At 34.9% G+C, this 18,487-nt stretch overlaps 1 protein-coding gene across 3 annotated transcripts in view; it reads left to right on the forward strand.

The window, feature by feature from the left end:
* The window catches only part of LOC127875870 (centrosomal protein of 135 kDa-like), a 53,575-nt gene that overhangs the window by 12,430 nt on the left and 22,658 nt on the right, over nt 1-18,487 (forward strand). For 2 of the 3 annotated variants that reach the window (XM_052420592.1, XM_052420594.1), the window contains exons 5-8: nt 10,713-10,841; nt 13,348-13,629; nt 17,543-17,693; nt 18,177-18,463. In XM_052420592.1, the coding sequence (XP_052276552.1) occupies nt 10,713-10,841; nt 13,348-13,629; nt 17,543-17,693; nt 18,177-18,463 (849 nt within the window). Of the gene's footprint in view, nt 1-4,432; nt 4,609-10,712; nt 10,842-13,347; nt 13,630-17,542; nt 17,694-18,176; nt 18,464-18,487 lie in introns of those variants that run through there. The other variant, XM_052420595.1, reaches the window with a different exon arrangement.

Here is an 18,487-nt window from a genome sequence, read left to right on the forward strand (position 1 = left end):
CTCATTGAAATCTTCATCAAAACACATTTAAGTCATTTAACACATTTAAGTAATTTAAGATATGTACTGGTAGCACCTTTTCATCACATATTTATCGTCTTTATATTATCATCATCCCTTTGACTGCTTTTGTAACAAAACACTATCTTAATGCATTGAACATCTAGTATATCTATTACTGTTTATCGGAATACTATACATGTCCGAAATATGTACACTTATGAAGGCCGTACCTGTTTAACTTTAATAATCCAAATTTTCCTTGTTGTTATCTGGTTTATCAAACCTTATCAAATGTTTGTTAAATCCAGTTAATGCTTTCTCCATTAATGAATCACCATTACTTGTAATTTGAATCTCCAGCTTTGAATTGAACGCGGTTTGAATGTTACAATACGTCTGCCATTTGCAATGTCGAAGGTCATGACGTAGCAATTTAATTCTACTCAGATATATTTATATCTAATCGAGGAAATGTGTTTTCTCCATATTTATACGTAGTTTTATGAATTGTTAGTATAAAAATGAACTGTGATTCCAGTTTAAATAAGATGGGTGTTTAATACTCGTAATTATCGGCGGATTAACAAACTGACAAAACTGGCTGGACTTATAGTGGATCTATGTGGCTAATTAATAGACCTTGATCAATTTAGTTTTTCTTTAATTATTTTTGCCGACTTTCTTTAACCCAAAAAAACTGCAATTGTCGGATGGTCAATCAATTATCACGTTATCATTAGACAACTTTCGGCACGCGCGAAGAGGCATGAGTGTGTTGTTATAGCAACCAATATTAAGGGACTGCTTTGTCACAGTCAATTAACGATCCATACAGGGGGGTGGGGGGGGTAAATTGTGTAACCATTAGATAAACAACAAACAGTAAACTGCTAATCGCCTGCGGGCGGTAGCACGCCCTTGCAAAAATAATCGGGCGACTTGATTTTCGCTTTTCTGGTCTTGTTTACTAAAAAAATCGGGCGCCTTTTTCTTTGCTTTTCTGGGCTTGTAAGGCGATATCACGGGCGTAAGAGCGAAATTATCGCTCTAGTCGCCTGTAGGGTAGTCCCAGCATTAATGACCAGCCTGTCAGACTACTATAGACTCCCTTTAAGTGCCAGTCTGCCAGACAACTATAGCTTATCATTAATGATCAGCCAGTCAGATTACTATAGACTCCCTTTAAGTGCCAGCCTGCTAGACAGCTATAGCTTACCATTAATGACCAGCCAGTCATATTACTATAGACTCCCTTTAAGTGCCAGTCTGCTAGACAGCTATAGCTTACCATTAATGACCAGCCAGTCAGACTACTATAGACTCCCTTTAAGTGCCAGCCTGCTAGACAGCTATAGCTTACCATTAATGACCAGCCTGTCAGACTACTATAGACTCCCTTTAATTGCCAGTCTGCTAGACAGCTATAGCTTACCATTAATGACCAGCCTGTCAGACTACTATAGCCTCCCTTTAAGTGCCAGCCTGCTAGACAGCTATAGATTACCATTAATGACCAGCCTGTCAGACTGCTATAGACTACCACTAATGGCCAGCCTGCCAGACAGCTTCAGCCTACCATTAATGGCCAGCCTGTCAGACTACTAAAGACTCCCTTTAATTTCCAACCTGCCAGACAGCTATAACTTACCATTAATGATCAGCCTGTCAGATTACTATAGACTACCATTAATGGCCAGCCTGCCAGACAGCTTCAGCCTACCATTTATGGCCAGTCTGTCAGACTACTATAGACTCCCTATAATTGCCAGCCTGCTAGACAGCTTTAGCTTACCATTAATGACCAGCCTGTCAGACTACTATAGACTCCCGTTAAATGCCAACCTGTCAGACTACTTTAGACTACCATTAATGGCCAGCCTGCCAGACAGCTTCAGCCTACCATTAATGGCCAGCCTTCAAGACGGCTATTGACTACCTTTATTAGCATGCAAAGTCTTAACAAACCAAACAAAGTAATTTGACATGTGAAATGTAATGGAACGTAAGTTTGTTGTAATGAAATTATAATATTATTTATAGCCAATATTTTTTTGTTTGAAGGGGGGAGGGAATGCAATTTGTGATTCTTCTGGTTGTTACTAGATTATAGGACACAAATAAAGTGGTGACATTGACATTTATATGAATCCAATTTTTAATACAAGAAGGTTTATCATTATATTTAGCTGTGTGTATTTTGTCACTTTTGGGGAATCATTTTCTTTTTTGAATATGAAAACTTTTTTCATAAGTAAGGACTTTATTTGGTGTTTGCTGTACTCAAAGGTGGATTTTTTAAATAGAAATTACTGTATTTATTTACTGTCACAGCATGTTTCCAAATTAATGATATTGTGTGCAGTACTTGAGCTTTCTGCCTTCCCCACACTTGGTAATCATAAAATACAATTAATTTCAAACTTAAACTAAACAAACACTAATGATCTTAAAACTACTTGTTTTACCACATGCAAAAATAAGTTGTTCTAATTAGAATACAGAATTAAATGTTTGCGATTTCAATTAGCATCACTCTAGATTACTTCGGGAAACGTTATGTTTATCATACCATATTCAACTAAGTTCAGTTTTCTTGACACTGTGGTACTGTACCTTTACCTATGTTAAAGAACATGCTTGGGTTGTACTTGGTTGAAAATATAATACATTTATATTTATACCATTAACATTGTAATTGGCTTTTTTTCTGTATGCACTTGAATCTCCAGAAAATGGGAGACAAAAGGTATAAGTATAACTTTAAAATATTTTATCAATGTTTCAAATTGTAACTTTTTATTGCTTAACTTAAAAAAATCCTTTAAAAGGGAGATGATACGATTTTGTCAAATATTAATGAATTTATATAAAATGTATAAAAAATGTATTATATATATTTCAATATAAATTAAAATAAAAGTTAAGAAGAACATTTGTCGAAAAATGCGAAATAAGCCAGATACATGTATTTAATTCTGAAATCGAAAATGTCTGTACAGTCGAATTCTCCAGCATGTATATCATGCATGTAAGATGTGAATCTAAATTTAGTTTTACGGATCATTTTGATTTCCTGCAACGATATCTATTCATACGACACACCAACACTAACTCCGATCCTAATAAAAAGACGAAATGCTTTGCTTATTGAAGGGAAATATGTACGAAATATCTTCGTCACAATCGGCTTGGGGCGCTAATTTGTCTTTGCTGCATTTTATGAAATTTATCTTCTATGTATAATTTTTCTTGCTTATTTTGTGTTATTGTAACATATTTTTATAAATATATTACAATTTTACACATAACATCCTTTGGTTACCCTAAATATTAGCGTGAAAATTAGTTAATTATGACTTGCAAACAATCTTTGAAAAACAACAACAACTTATTTCACGCCTTCATAAGGTAAGAGTATTCTGGTTTGTTTTGTCGATTATTTTATGATGCCCCCGGTAGGGTGGCATATAGCATTTGAACTGTCTGTCAGTCTGGCTGTCCGTCCATCTGAAAACCTTAACATTGCCCATAACTTTTGCAATATTGAAGACAGCAACTTGATATTTGGCATGCATGTATATCTCATGGACCTGCACATTTTGAGTGGTCAAAGGTCAAGGTCATTCTTCTTCAAGGTCAAATGTCAAAAAATAAAATAAAAGCGACGCAGTAGGGGGCATTGTGTTTTTGGCAAACACATATCTTGTTTGTGTATGTTATGAAAGGTTGTAAGAAGGATCTCTACGATTTTTGAAAACCCATTGTATTACCTATTATAAATAAACTGGCTCCTTCTATCCACAAATGAAAGTTTGGTTGAAATAATGAGGGTTTATACACTATATTATTTTGAAAGGATGTTAAATTTGTTAACTCTGTTTGTTCCTTTATATGAATGCTTTGTCCTCAATCTAGCCCATTTTGGTGCAAGTCTTCATCACAAAAATCTTTTTTCATTGGCATGTTCTCTGAACAATTACGTTACTTTTGTTTTTAAAACAATTATTTATCCAAATTATTATCAATCATGTGTTATCAAACTGTAAAATTCACTAAAGTGCCTTATTACATGTATTTGCACATACTACTTATATTAATCTTAAAATTTAGCAATTGTTAAAACACCACAATAACCAAATTAAATAAATTCTTCTTCTAAAATCCCCTCAGGGCCACTCTTGGCATTTCTATTATCAGAGTTTTCTTTATAACCCAATAAAAATTGGTTTCAAAACCAATATACAACTTGTCTACAGTGTAGGCAATGGTAGATTAGAAGGTTTAATGATTGGTTTATTTCAATCAATCCGGTCTCGTACTTACACACTACGGCAATGATATAATCTTGAGACCTGTAAACTTGTGCTCAATAATTTCCTGTATTGAACCTCAATCAAAATCCCGGCGACTTTTAGGACATGTTAGAACGCGGTCAGGTAGCACCCATTAAAGTTCAATATCCAACGTATGTTTAGCTCTGAGCCAAGATATTGGCTTTGTAATAAAGTTTGCTATACATCACTGCTTTTGAAGAATATCAGTGGCAGCTAAAAGTGGTCTGGTGTAGAGTGTGTAGGGTTGAGAGGAATTTTTGTCTATCATTTGGTAAGACTATGTTTTAAAGTTTTAGTTTTAAGGATTAAAAAATATATATTGTTGCCATTTTGCATCTCCATTAAGTGTTCATGGCCTCCATATTGTTTACACTGATATCCGTGGCAACCTATGTGATAAAACTCTGTGTCTTTACAAACACTGGGGCACTTAAGGACCTTATGACATTTGAAGAGCATAGGGCTAGATTTGCAACTTAAACAGTGAATAATGCAGTGAAGAATGTTAAGAAGAATGAAAAGATTAACTTTTTTTATTTTGTGGAGTTTAAAGCCACTTGTTCTCTCATATCATTTAAATTTTCAAACTGCATGAATAACAGAAGTTTGGTGTGAAGAAAAAGTTCAGTTCATGTGATTTATCAGACCTCCCATTTAAAGAGCTATTTGTCTGTTGCCTATCTATTGTACATGTATTTTTACCATTTGATATACGATTATGCAAGCCCATGCTGATCTGAAATGAAAATATTTGTATGCAGGATGTTAAGTTTAAATATGCAAATTCTTAAAGCTCTATTTTAATATTCTTAATCTGATTGTAGTATTCTGTAATCATATATGAAATCATTCATAGTAATTTTTAGGTAAATACTTCTTAATACTGCTTTTAAAGCATTAATTAATTCAATTTAACCTGAACATGTTTTGTTAATATTTATGGTAATTTTAACTTATAATGTTTGCGTCCATGACTGATTTTCTATAAAAGATGGACAATGCAACTTGTTTATTGTTTTTTCTGCATTAAATATTGCTAAGAGCTAGATGGTTTAAGAACCTAGATAGTGATTGATGTATTTTCAAGTCATCCAACTTTGTATGTGGGTACATATGGTTTACTGGACATACGCCACCATGCAAATTAGCCCATCCAGACACTGGCCCTCCCTCATTGGTATCTCCAATAGCAATCTCATCTAGGTCATGACTATAAGATATCAATTGAAGAAAAATGTCAAAATATAACCTCAAAAAGTAAATATGTCTTGAAGAAAACCTTTATTTTCCATTATATCAATTAAAGACTCACTTTTGGCAAGTACATTGCTTTATTATTTGCAATAAATTAATTATATCACTAATCATAACATCAAAAACATTAAGCAAAAAACAAGGCGTATGTCTGGGAGGGCATCTGTCTGGCTCCCAGGAACAGTCACCAATGTTATAACTTTCACCATACCAATAAACTTTTTTATTGGGAGGGGGGGGGGGGGGGGCTGGTTTAAAGAAATTTAATTTTTTGGAACATGTCCATATTTTAAAGACTGAAATATTGAAACTTAAAGCAGTAAAATATCCTATAAATAATGTTTTATTTTTTTTAAAGATAAAAAGCAAACACATGAATCTTTTCAAAAAAAATACTGCCACAACCACTTTTCTATCTCGAAATCTGTATAACAAAATCATAATTGTGTACATACTGTGAAGTGATTTTGTTTTCTGCAAGAGTTATTTTAAGTTTCACTAATGATTCAAATACTTACAATTTATAAACAACAAAGTAATAATTTTCTCCCTTGTCAGTTGTCATAAGATGAACATTCGTATTAAAAGTGTCTGTTTACTTGGATGGTCAATTTTGCCAGATAGGGATTCAATTCTTAATTTTACTTTGGGCTTGTCCAAACTTTTGTTTATTCTACCAGTCCCTTTGTTTGTTTTCCCTACCATAATGAGCAAGCAAGCTCACTTGAAAGGGTTTAACAATATTTGGACAGTGTCCTGTACAACTAAAGATAATTAAAAGAATAATAATGACAATGGTGTATTGGGCAGTGGTTACCTGATGTCAATTTTTTACAAATGTATGTTGTTCCATAAACTTCAATGTTCATTATAAATATACTTTTGCCATTGATTAAATACAAGTATGTTATTTTTAAATATAAGTATTATTTTTAATCATAAGGATTAAAAGTAAGTCAATTTTATTTCAATTATAATGGTAACTTGTATCACAACAACTAGTCAAACAAAACTATTAATTCTGGTCAAAAAAGATTTAAATGTGACTGTTTGTATCTGCCATTTAATGTCAATCACAAATATTAAAATATCAATTAAGACACCTTTGATGTGTAAAAATCCAAAGCAACTTGTCTTCCACTGCTGGTTGTGTTTTTCACAATCAGTGTGTCACTTACTTGGTGCTCCTGTGACAAACTTTCAGCCTAGCTCTACAGTTTAAAATCAGCAGTGTGCCAATTCCTGATTATAATAAATTGGATATACTACTATAAGTATGTGATTAACTTTGTACAGCATATAAACTTCAATTATTTCTAAATTGCTGAAGCAAGCAAATCTAGTGATCTTGAAGATAGAAGTTTAAATAATATATGTATTTATATACATTAATTTACACAGACTTCCATTATAATTTTATTGTTTATTATGTTTTTATTTAAAGTGATTAACAAATTGTGCTTTAACTCTACATTTTAGTGCTTTAAATATTTGCTGAACAGATACATAATGTCAGTCAAGCGTTATAACTTTTACAAGGTATGTGTGTTTTTTTTTTCTATCATGGATATTAATTTTTAACTTAATTTTGAGATTGAAGTATTTTACTGACAATTTGTTGTAACTTGTGCTGCATAGCCAATAGAAAACAACTGGGCTCTAAAATGTATTCCACAAAATTTTATTTTGTTTCATTTATTGATAGGAATGGATAATGAACCTTTAATAGTGACAGTAGAACACCCATCTCTAGTTATATACCACCTGAATGTGTCATCTAATTGTCATATTAATGTTGCTCATTCCAAACAGGATCATTTATTGTCAACATTCAGAAAGTGACTCTTAACAAATGTGTCCCAATGCAGTTATCGGTAGCTAGCTGTCTTGATAAATTATTTACAGCTGTGTTTGTTAACTCTGACATTCATTAAGCTTGTTTTTAGATATTTATTCAATATTCAGTAAACTGTTACTCCACTCAATCAATAGACTCAATTCATTTACTACAGCTGACCCTATTATACATGTACATGTACACATATAGCTGTGATCAAAAGATTTGTATGTGCCCAATGGAGGCATATTGTTATCTCATGGTTTGTCTTTAGACTCACCATTTTAAGTACAGGCAATACAGCACAAAAAGATTTTTAACTTAAGAGTTACATATTTCTCTCTAAATTTTTGCTTTGTAAGACGAATATAGATATATTAATTGTTATAATAGGAAAATGCGCATTACTAAATTTAGATTTTATAAAAAGACACATATCTTGTAATGTACCTCGAGCCACCTCAGAAATAAAGATGAAACTGTTATTATATAAATTGGTAAGTATAAAATAACAGCAGATGGATTGTTTATCAAATCAAAGAGTTTTCACAACAACAACAAACTACCTGATAACTGCAAGGATCAATCTGTCTAGAAATGAATTTTACTTTTTATGAACTGATTTATAATTGCAAAAAAATAATTTCTAAGGATCAAAATCTTGACTTATGACTGAGTATTTACTGAAGATACATTACCTGGTACAAATTTGGAGCAACAAATGTCATTCTTATAATGAATGTGTTAAGTAAATTTAACATATCAAGTGTTATGTTTTGTAGGTGATTAAGACCTAAGTGTCTCCAAATAAATGTGTATTCATATTGCTCCTTATCAATGATTTTAATCAAATTATTTGCATAGAGACTCAGCTCGCTATTGTCAAAGGTTGTTAAATAGTAATACTAGACAAAACCTACCTAAATGTCGTACCGTAATAATGACATATCAAATGTCATCAAATTTGTAAAGAATTCTTCATCTCTACACATAATTTTGTCTAAAAATGTGGTTGACCAAACATGTTTCTTATTTAAAATTAATCAAGTATGTTTTTATAAACATTAATGAATTTTTTATTATTGGCTCACTTTCGCGGATTTTCATTTTCATGAAGAGCACTCTTTTTGTAGCAACAAACATTTGGTGTTTGTTCGTATAGAAAAATATAATTCATTGTGATTGAATAATATATTGTTTGATGATATATTTTTTTTAAAGATTTACAAAAACTAAGAGATAATTAAGAGTTTATTGATTGATGCTTGCCTGGTTTGAGATGTTTTTTTCACTTGCGTAAGGTCTTCTTTGCAAGTTAAATCATTTTATTATACAGGTTATACTATAAAATAGACATATAACTTAAAAATACAATAAACCTTTACTTATGGAGATACAAACCCTTTGAGATGAATGAAATAGCCAGAGATAAATTGTGAATTAAGCATATTTAAAGTCTAATGGCAGCTCATTTTTGCTGCAGTATACAAATATTTCAAATAGAGACCTATTGATATCCTGTTATCTGTAACTGAAAGTTTACCCATTTGTAATCAATGTATGCCTTTAGGTACTTATCTTTTCAATTTCTAAATGTGCCTCAGTTATCGTCAGTTATTTGAGTTTGTGTATGGTTTTCAGCCTACAGATTAATTGAGATGGAAATTCAATGTTTGATCTTGGTCTACAGGGTCTTAACTTACTCTGGAAAACATGTTGGGCCATGAAAAGAACTTAAAGCGGGCAGTTTTACTTGATTTTGACACAATTTTTATCTCAAATCCTGATATAAACAATATGTTAATTTGACTTAATATTTCAGTATAGAAATGATTTAGCTTTCAACAGTATTAGATTCTGTTCATGTTTAAATGTCAATCAGCGCATACTGTTAACTGAGTTTTTCACTGCCTGATACGAATGTCATACATGCATTGTCTTGTCTTGTTGAACCACAATTCTTTCCTATTTGCCACACAGTTTGCATCAATTGGTGAAGTAAGCATAACAAACTGCTTTAATTAAATATCACATGAATGAGTTTATTTTATATGTTTTTATGATTTGAATCAGTTGCAATACATGAATTTGAAAAAAGTAATTTTCGAGTTAAAAAAAGGCAATGTCTCAATTGTGATCATTAAATGAACTGGGTAAAGAAGACTGAAGTAAATGGGGTACTAAAAACCCCATAGTTGTTGGTCTGTCTATCCATATGTCTATCTGTAAACACAAATTTGTAGGGAAGTTGTCCTACACTTTCCAATATACATCATTAAAACTTGCTTTGATATTTTCGTACAAGATAAAGTTGTGCATTTTTTATTTGTATGGTCCTATGTTTAAAATTACGAAAGGTACCAGTATGTCCTTTTTTAAAACATAAAATTGCTGTATTATTAGCTCGGTTGTTTTTGAAGAAAACCCGAGGTATTGTCATAGCCAGCTCGTCATGTCCGTCGTCGTGTCCGCTGTCCGCGTGGTGCTAAAACCTTAACATTTTGTCAAGGTTTTGAACATTGGCTCTAAAATCAAAGTGCTTCAACCTACAACTTTGAAACTTCATATGTAGCTGCACCTTGATGAGTCCTACATGCCACACCCATTTGGGTCACTAGGTCAAAGGTCAAGGTCACTGTGACCTCCAAAAAAATATGGCAAGCTTTCATTTATTCAAAACTGCACCCGCAGCCGAGCGTGGCACCCGTTATGCGGTGCTCTTGTTGTTGTTGTTACTTTATTAGAAAAACTTTATATCTCTGAAACTACATGTCCAAATGTGCCATATTTCTCATGTAAGATTGTACAACATACAATGTATATTGGTCCTTCTCATAGTTCCATCAGACCATAACTTTGCAGTCAAACTAGCTACACACAAAGGGACCAACTAAGTGTTCATGGACTTTTGAAGTAAATAACTGTAACTCTTTTTTCTGTTGAAACCAACCTCAAGACCAAATTGATTAATATTTGGTATGTAAGATTGTATTGTCATTGTCTACAAATGCAAATAATGCCCAAGTGGTCAAACCCGACATTGCACAGAGTCACATTTTTCATTCCTACAACTTGCTACAAATAACTTCATCTGGATTTTTTTTTTTTGGGGGGTATTTTTTATAACTGTGGCAAGTTCTAGTTAATACACTGCTCCAAGTTTTCCCACCACAGTGGGCCAGAGGTTTGTTTTCACACAGTCTTTAGATGTCACTTTGATCCTATTTTGGGCTTCTCCTAAATGTTGATTCTGACCTTGACCTGTCAATGTACATGTATTACAGGTTGAAGGTCGTGATGAAGAGATAGAGAGGCTCAACAGAATGCTAGACGGAGGACGACCATCAGATGTTGTGGCCCTGGAGGCCCGCAACAGGGCCAACGAGAGGATGATCTCACATCTCAATATACAGGTGGGTCTAACATCTCAATATACATGTGGGTATCACAACTCACTATACAGGTGGATCTCACATCTCAATATACAAGTGGTTATCACATCTCAATAAACAGGTGGGTCTCAAACCTTGATATGCAGGTGGGTCTCATATCTCAATATACAAGAGGGTATCGCATCTCAATATGCAGGTGGGTCTCACATTTCAATATACAGTTGGTTCTTGCATCTCAATATACAGGTGGCTATCACACCTGAATATACAGGTGGGTCTCACACCTCAATATACATGTGGGTCTCACACCTCAATATAAAGGTGGGTCTCACATCTCAATTTACAGGTGGGTCTTACACCTCAATATACAGGTGGGTCTCACCTCTTTATACAGGTGGGTCTCACAACATAATATACAAGTGGGTATTGCATCTCAATATGCAGGTGTGTCTCACATTTCAACATACAGGTGGGTCTCACACCTCAATATACAGGTGGGTCTCACACCTCAATAAAAAGGTGGGTCTCACATCTCAATATACTGGTGGCTCTCAAATCTTAATATAAAGGTGGGTTTTATATCTCAATATAAAGGTGGGTATCACACCTTAATATACAGTTTAGTCTCATATCTCAATATACACATTGGTGTCAACTTCAATTTACAGGTGGGTCTCAAACCTCAATATACAGGTGGGTTCAAAGCTCAATATACAGGTGGGTCTCAAACTTCAAAAACAGATAGGCCATGAAAAAATGATCTCAACTTAATGATATACAGGTGGTTCCAACACCTCAATATACAGGTTGGTCTTGCACATCATAGAACAAGTGGATAATGAGAGGATAATTTCATACCTTATTGACATTTGGTTAGAGGAATGAGTTGTTATATTGGTGGGGGACGATATACTGAATTATAATTGATATGTTCTTGTTTTTTTGTACAATTTAACAATTTTAATTAAGATTTTGATCATATATCAATGTGAAGCACCCTAAGATTTATGGGTCACCAATTCCAAAAGGTTAGAATTGTTAAAACTTACTGAGCTTTGCCATGTTGTCTTTCATTTTTGTTTTTATTTCTTGAAACCAACTTCAGTGGTTATGTTGTTGTTGCATTGTTACAGTTGTTTGAAATTTTGCTTCTTATACTCTTAAATAAAATATTATTTGAAGATGGTTATTCGAATTACAGTTATGTTAAAGAATATTGATTTGATAATAATCAAGTGTTGTAATACCTATACAGTCAAACCTGAGAACAACGGTCAGTCAAGGGAAATGACCAAAGTGGCCGTTGTCCACAGGTGACCGTTGTTTTCAGATCACAATTTTTAGATGGTTGGTCAGTTGGAAGTATTGCTACGTCGTTACCCCACCCAGTCGTTTGCATACAGTGTGAAACAAAGGCTCATTGCCGATACCTTAGCATAATAAAATAATTAACTTACATTGAATAATACAGAATAATATCTTATAAATTGATTTACTTTCATATTGTTAAACTAAATCAATGACTTTATCAATAGTAGAATTGTTTACTCATGCATCTTGTTCATTCGTAAATGAAGCTTGTCAAGTGCCATTGACGTCACGACCGAAAAATTAGTCTTAAAAGCGGATTTGCTGTCATAAACCGCTAGTACGTTCAGTCAGTAAATCCGACAATTTGTATTACATTCATTTAAATGTATTTTTAAATAAAGATTGTCGCGTGTCATTGACGTCACGTCCGAACAATTATAAAAGCAGATTCGCTATCATAAGCCAACAGTACGGTATAACCGTCTCGTTCTAATTCAAAGAAAAAAAAGCCAAAAACTTGTTAAAAATATTTAGTTTGTTTTAAAAGTTGCAATTCAGTGTTCATTTTTCCTGAATAGACGATCGTTTATCCTTTTATCGTTTTATCGCCTTCTTATAACAACACTTGCCAGCTAAGTGTTGTTTTTAACACCTTATCAGCTATAAAGATTTATTGACTTTGTCACGCGCTCATGCTTTGTCGTTGATGAATGCAGCCGATAACTGCTACTAATACACATTCTCATTGTTACGTGCACCTGTTTTGTTTGTGTTCTTAATTTGTGTTCGCGACTCGAAACGACTGAAGTGTGATTGTTTTCAGTTCAAACATGACTTTCGTTCATAGACGGAAACGACTGAAGTGTGATTGTTTTCAGTTCAAACATGACTTTCGTTCATAGACGGACAAATGATTGAGTTTTTTATTTTTGCGACTAGAAAACGACTCTCGCTTGACCGTTGTCTTCAGTTCAAACATGAATTTCGGAGTGGAATATAGTGGCTGTTGGCCGTTATGGACAGGTGACCGTTATTCTCAAGTGTAATATAGAGTGATTTTTGTTGGGGGGGGGGATACAGACTGACTGTTGTCTGCAGGTGACTGTTCTCAGGTGGCCGTTAGGTCAGTTTGAACTGATTTTATAGCGGGAAATTGCTGTTAAAATGGTGATTCTGGAAGAATTTTCCGGCACTTCAGGGTTACTTATAATTTCAGATCGACTTCCTGCAACAGAAGAACCGCGAGATGGAGCGCAAGTTCCGTGACGCAGTGGCCGACAGAAGTGAGGTGGAGACAGAACTGGGCAAGTGCAAGGCCCACCTTAGTGACCTTGAGCTGGAGCTGCAGAGCGTGGACAGGCACGCCAAGCGTCTCGAGACCGACCGCAGCATTGTGCTGAAGACTGCCGACCGAGAGATGGAGGAGGCCAAGGATGAGCTGGAGAAATCTCGACATGAGCTCGAGGACTTGGATATCAACATAGCAAAGTTGAAAGCTGTGAGTAGTTGAGGCGGTTATTTGTATCACATTATGATCTGGCCTCTCATTGACTATCATAATTGTGTAGAAAGTGGTGATTTAGATTTTGAATTGTGGGGACGATTGTTGCAACACATTTTTCCTACTTTGTTCCAGAACACATCTTTTTAGAAGAATATTTCAACGCTGATTGTTATGCAATGTTAAAAACATTCATGCATGTTGTTAAAAGGTCAATTAGTTTCACAAAATGATAATAATTGCTGCATATGTTTTTTAGCTCCACTGGCCAAAGGCCAGCGGGGCTTATGTCATGGTCCTGTGTCCGTCGTGTGTGCGTCCGTGCGTGCGTGCGTTAACTTTTTCTTTAAACATCTTCTCCTAAACTACTGGTCCAAATCTGATGAAATTTCTCAGGAATGTTCCTGTGGTGAACCTCTTTCAAATTTGTTCAAATTATGCCCCTGGGGTCAAATTTGACCCTGCCCCGGGGATTCAAAAAATTGAAAATTTGCTTATATAAGGCCTATTTTGTGCAAACTTTATAAATCTTCTTGTCCATAACCATTAGGCCTAAGGCTACCAAATTTGGTATGTATTGACATCTTATAGTCCTCTACCAAGTTTGTTCAAATTATGCCCCTGTGTTCAAATTTGACCCTGCCCCGGGGGGGTCAAAAAATTGAAAATTTGCTTATATAAGGCCTATTTTGTGCAAACTTTAAAAATCTTCTTGTCCGTAACCATTGGGCCTAGGGCTACCAAATTTGCTATGTAGTGACATCTTATAGTCCTCTACCAAGTTTGTTCAAATTATGCCCCTGGGGTCAAATTAGACCCTGCCCCGGGGGGTCAAAACATTGAAAATTTGCTTATATAAGGCCTATTTTGTGCAAACTTTAAAAATCTTCTTGTCCATAACCGTATGGCATAGGGCTACCAAATTTGGTATGTAGTGACATCTTATTGTCCTCTACCAAGTTTGTTCAAATTATGCCCCTGGGGTCAAATTAGACCCTGCCCCGGGGGGTTAAAAAATTGAAAATTTGCTTATGTAAGGCCTTTTTTCTGCAAACTTTAAAAATCTTCTTGTCCATTACCATTGGGTCTAGGGCTACCAAATTTGCCATGTAGTGACATCTTATAGTCCTCTACCAAGTTTGTTCAAATTATGCCCCTGGGGTTAAATTTGACCCTGCCCCGGGGGGTTAAAAAATTGAAAATTTGCTTATATAAGGCCTATTTTGTGCAAACTTTAAAAATCTTCTTGTCAATAACCAATTGGTCTAGGGCTACCAAATTTGCTATATAGTGACATCTTATAGTCCTCTACCAAGTTTGTTCAAATTATGCCCCTGGGGTCAAATTTGACCCTGCCCCGGGGGTTTAAAAAATTTAAAATTTGCTTATATAAGGCCTATTTTGCGCAAACTTTAAAAATCTTCTTGTCCATAACCATTGGGCCTAGGGCTACCAAATTTTGTATGTAGTGACATCTTATAGTCCTATATCAAGTTTGTTCAAATTATGCCCCTGGGGTCAAATTTGACCCTGCCCCGGGGGGTCAAAAAATTGAACATTTGCTTATATAAGGCCTATTTTGTGAAAACTTTAAAAATCTTCTTGTCCATAACCATTGGGCCAAGGGCTACCAAATTTGATATGTAGTGACATCTTATAGTCCTCTACCAAGTTTGTTCAAATTATGCCCCTGGGGTCAAATTTGACCCTGCCCCGGGGGGTCAAAAAATTGAAAATTTGCTTATAAAAGGCCTATTTTGTGAAAACTTTAAAAATCTTCTCGTCCATTACCATATGGCCTAGGGCTACCAAATTTGGTATTTAGTAGCATCAAATAGTCCTCTACCAAGTTTGTTCAAATTATGCCCCTGGGGTCAAATTTGACCCTGCCCTGGGGGGTCAAAAAATCAAAAATTTGCTTATATAAGGCCTATTTTTGTGCAAACTTTAAAAATCTTCTTGTCCATAACCGTATGGCATAGGGCTACCAAATTTGGTATGTACTGACATCTTATAGTCCTCTACCAAGTTTGTTCAAATTAAGCCCCTGGGATCAAATTTGACCGTTCCCCAGGGGTCACAAAATTGAACATATGCTTATATCGGGCCCATTTTGTGCAAACTATAAAAATCTTCTTGTCCATAACCATTGGGCCTATTTCCACCAAATTTGGTAGGTAGTGACATCTAATAGTTCTCTACTTAGTTTGTTCAAATTATGCCCCTAGGAACAAATTTGACCTTGTCCCAGGAGTCACAAAAATGAACATATGCTTAAATAAGGCCTTTTTTGTGCAAACTTTAAAAATCTTCTTGTTCTTAATTATAGAGCTTAGGGCTACTAAATTTGGTATGTAGTGATATCTTATAGTCTTCTACGAAATTTGTTCAAATTATTCCCCTGGGCTCAAATTTGACCTGGCCCCGGGGGTCACAAAACTGAACATATGACGTTTACCAGTGGAGATTACTGCGGCTGTTTGGCTGTGACCAACAACAACATCAACATCTTGTAAACATGAGATAAAACCCTGTCATTTAGTGCCATTTTAGGTCAGATGGTGACTGCTTACAAAGGCATTGAAGTAAGAACATGTGTTATGAATGTTTTTCTTATGAACTGAAAAACGTCGAGTTTTATTTAAATATGTCGAAAGTGACCATATATCCGGATGAAAATATTTTGGATGACATGTTAATTTCATGTCTTTTTTATAGTGTTAAAACCAGTTTAATAATATATTATTGATTTTAAAAACACAGCTTCCATGAACATAATTATTTCAAGGAAAGTCAATATATGATACTGCACGGTAAACTCAAACTTTGTATCGAAGAGAAGGTGTTGAAATTAATGAAGTGCAATGTCTTAACTATCGTATATGCTGCTTTTTAATAACTAATGATTCATTGTTCCATTTGTGAATCGTGACTGATCATGAATTGTTGAAATGATTGTCAATTGCTCAACAATCCATATATATTTCTGACCATTTTATAATTTTCTTAATATTAGTTATGAATTGATCTTAGAAGTCAAATGTATTACTTAATTAAATACATTTATAAATATAAAGAAATAATCTTTAGATTATCATAATATTCGCAGGCTTGTTGGTCTTAGGGATGTGTGGGTTGATGAGCAATTTCTCCTTTTATCACAATTATTTCTACCCTACCTGATCATTTCCTTTATATTCCATTTTAATTCAATTGACGTCTGCAACCTCTTTCAAATTGGGAAAGTCCAAAATGTGTTGTTTGGTAAAGGGTTAAGGAATTTTGATTCCTATGGGTCTTGTGAATCTGTTTCAAATCAAATGCGTAGATTTGATTTTCAGCATCTAAAAATATGTGAAATAGAAAGAACGACAATATATTTTGGAGAGATAAATGAACCTACGTTATAAGCAAAGGACCTGTGCAACAATTCCCAGGCTTTTTTGTCTGTTTAGTTAACACGGTAGTAACTTTTTCCATATATAAAAATGCTCATCCTTCCAACTTTAAGCGCCCAGTGGGACGAGGGATAGAAAGAGAAAGTCACAATTTGCTTGAGTACATTTCAACCCATGCGCATTACACGTTTTTTTCGCAAAGAAAAAACAGTGGAGCGATGCAGGGCCATCATGGCCCTCTTGTTGTTATTTTATTTATAAACCATTTTTAAGTATGTGCTATGTGTAAGGCAATAGAGAAAAAGCTTTATGTCAGATAGGGTTCAGGATTGTAGTATAAACATTTGTAAGTGCACTAAATACAGTGGTGTTTATTGGTAGTAACAAAAGATTTATTGGTGACATTCTTAAGTTAAATAAATTGAAGTTGTGCTTTGAAAATAAACAAATGCTGTTATTGTGTTATTTGAAAAAGTTTAAACCTGTATGCTGTGCTACATCTACCTGTGTAGGAGAATGAACGTCTGAGCAAGGACCTGGTAGACACACGTTCCACCCTCACCACCAAGAGTGGAGACCTCATGAGGCTGGAGGAACTGCACGACCGAGTGGCAGAGGACAAGAAACGACTCAGCCACCGAGTCAACAAACTCATGGCCAATGGTATGGAAAATGTGGCTAAATGCATTTGGGTACAAAGTTTTCCAAGATTAGCCTGTGCAATTTGCACTGGCATATCAGGGATGACTCTTTCTGTGTAAATTTGCTTTTAGATCAGAAGAAAGTTTCTTTAAAGAGATAATACAATAAAAGCAGAAAGTTTCGCCACTGATTAACATGTGAAGTCAGCGCTAGATGATATAAATTTTTTATTGTTTCACCCATTTTAAACAAAAGCACACATTTGGGAGTAGTTTAAACTTTATGGTAAATCTTTGATATGTTCATTACCTTTAGATTGACCAACTGTTGTGATATTGACTGTTGAATTAAAACTCGTGGAATTGAGTACATTAACCACATTAAAAAACTAATGTTAACATCATGAGCAGAAAATATTAACAAAGAATTGTCCATCAAATTGTATTAACTTACTGAAATCAATACCCATATCCATGAAATTAACACTACTATTAATCCATCCAGAAAAGGAACTTGTTCTTGAGATTGAGCGACTGAAGCGCAAGAACGGGCCCGCAGGTGCCGCCAAGAAGGGTAAGATCCCCAGCAAGTTGGACGCCTTTGTGCGTAGTGTGGAGGAGGAGCGCAACTACTACCGGGACCAGGCAGAGGCCTTCCAGAAGATGTTGCGTGGGGAGATCCCGTCAAGGGGTCGCAGCCCTCCCAGGTCACGCACCCCGTCACGCCCTACCTCCCGGTCCTCAAGTCCTGCCAGGGAACTCAACGCCTCCACTGCCAAGGCTGATAAGAAGGTGTGTACTCCATTAATTTCAACC

Source organism: Dreissena polymorpha, chromosome 4, assembly GCF_020536995.1.
Source record: "Dreissena polymorpha isolate Duluth1 chromosome 4, UMN_Dpol_1.0, whole genome shotgun sequence".
Classification (NCBI taxonomy): domain Eukaryota; kingdom Metazoa; phylum Mollusca; class Bivalvia; order Myida; family Dreissenidae; genus Dreissena; species Dreissena polymorpha.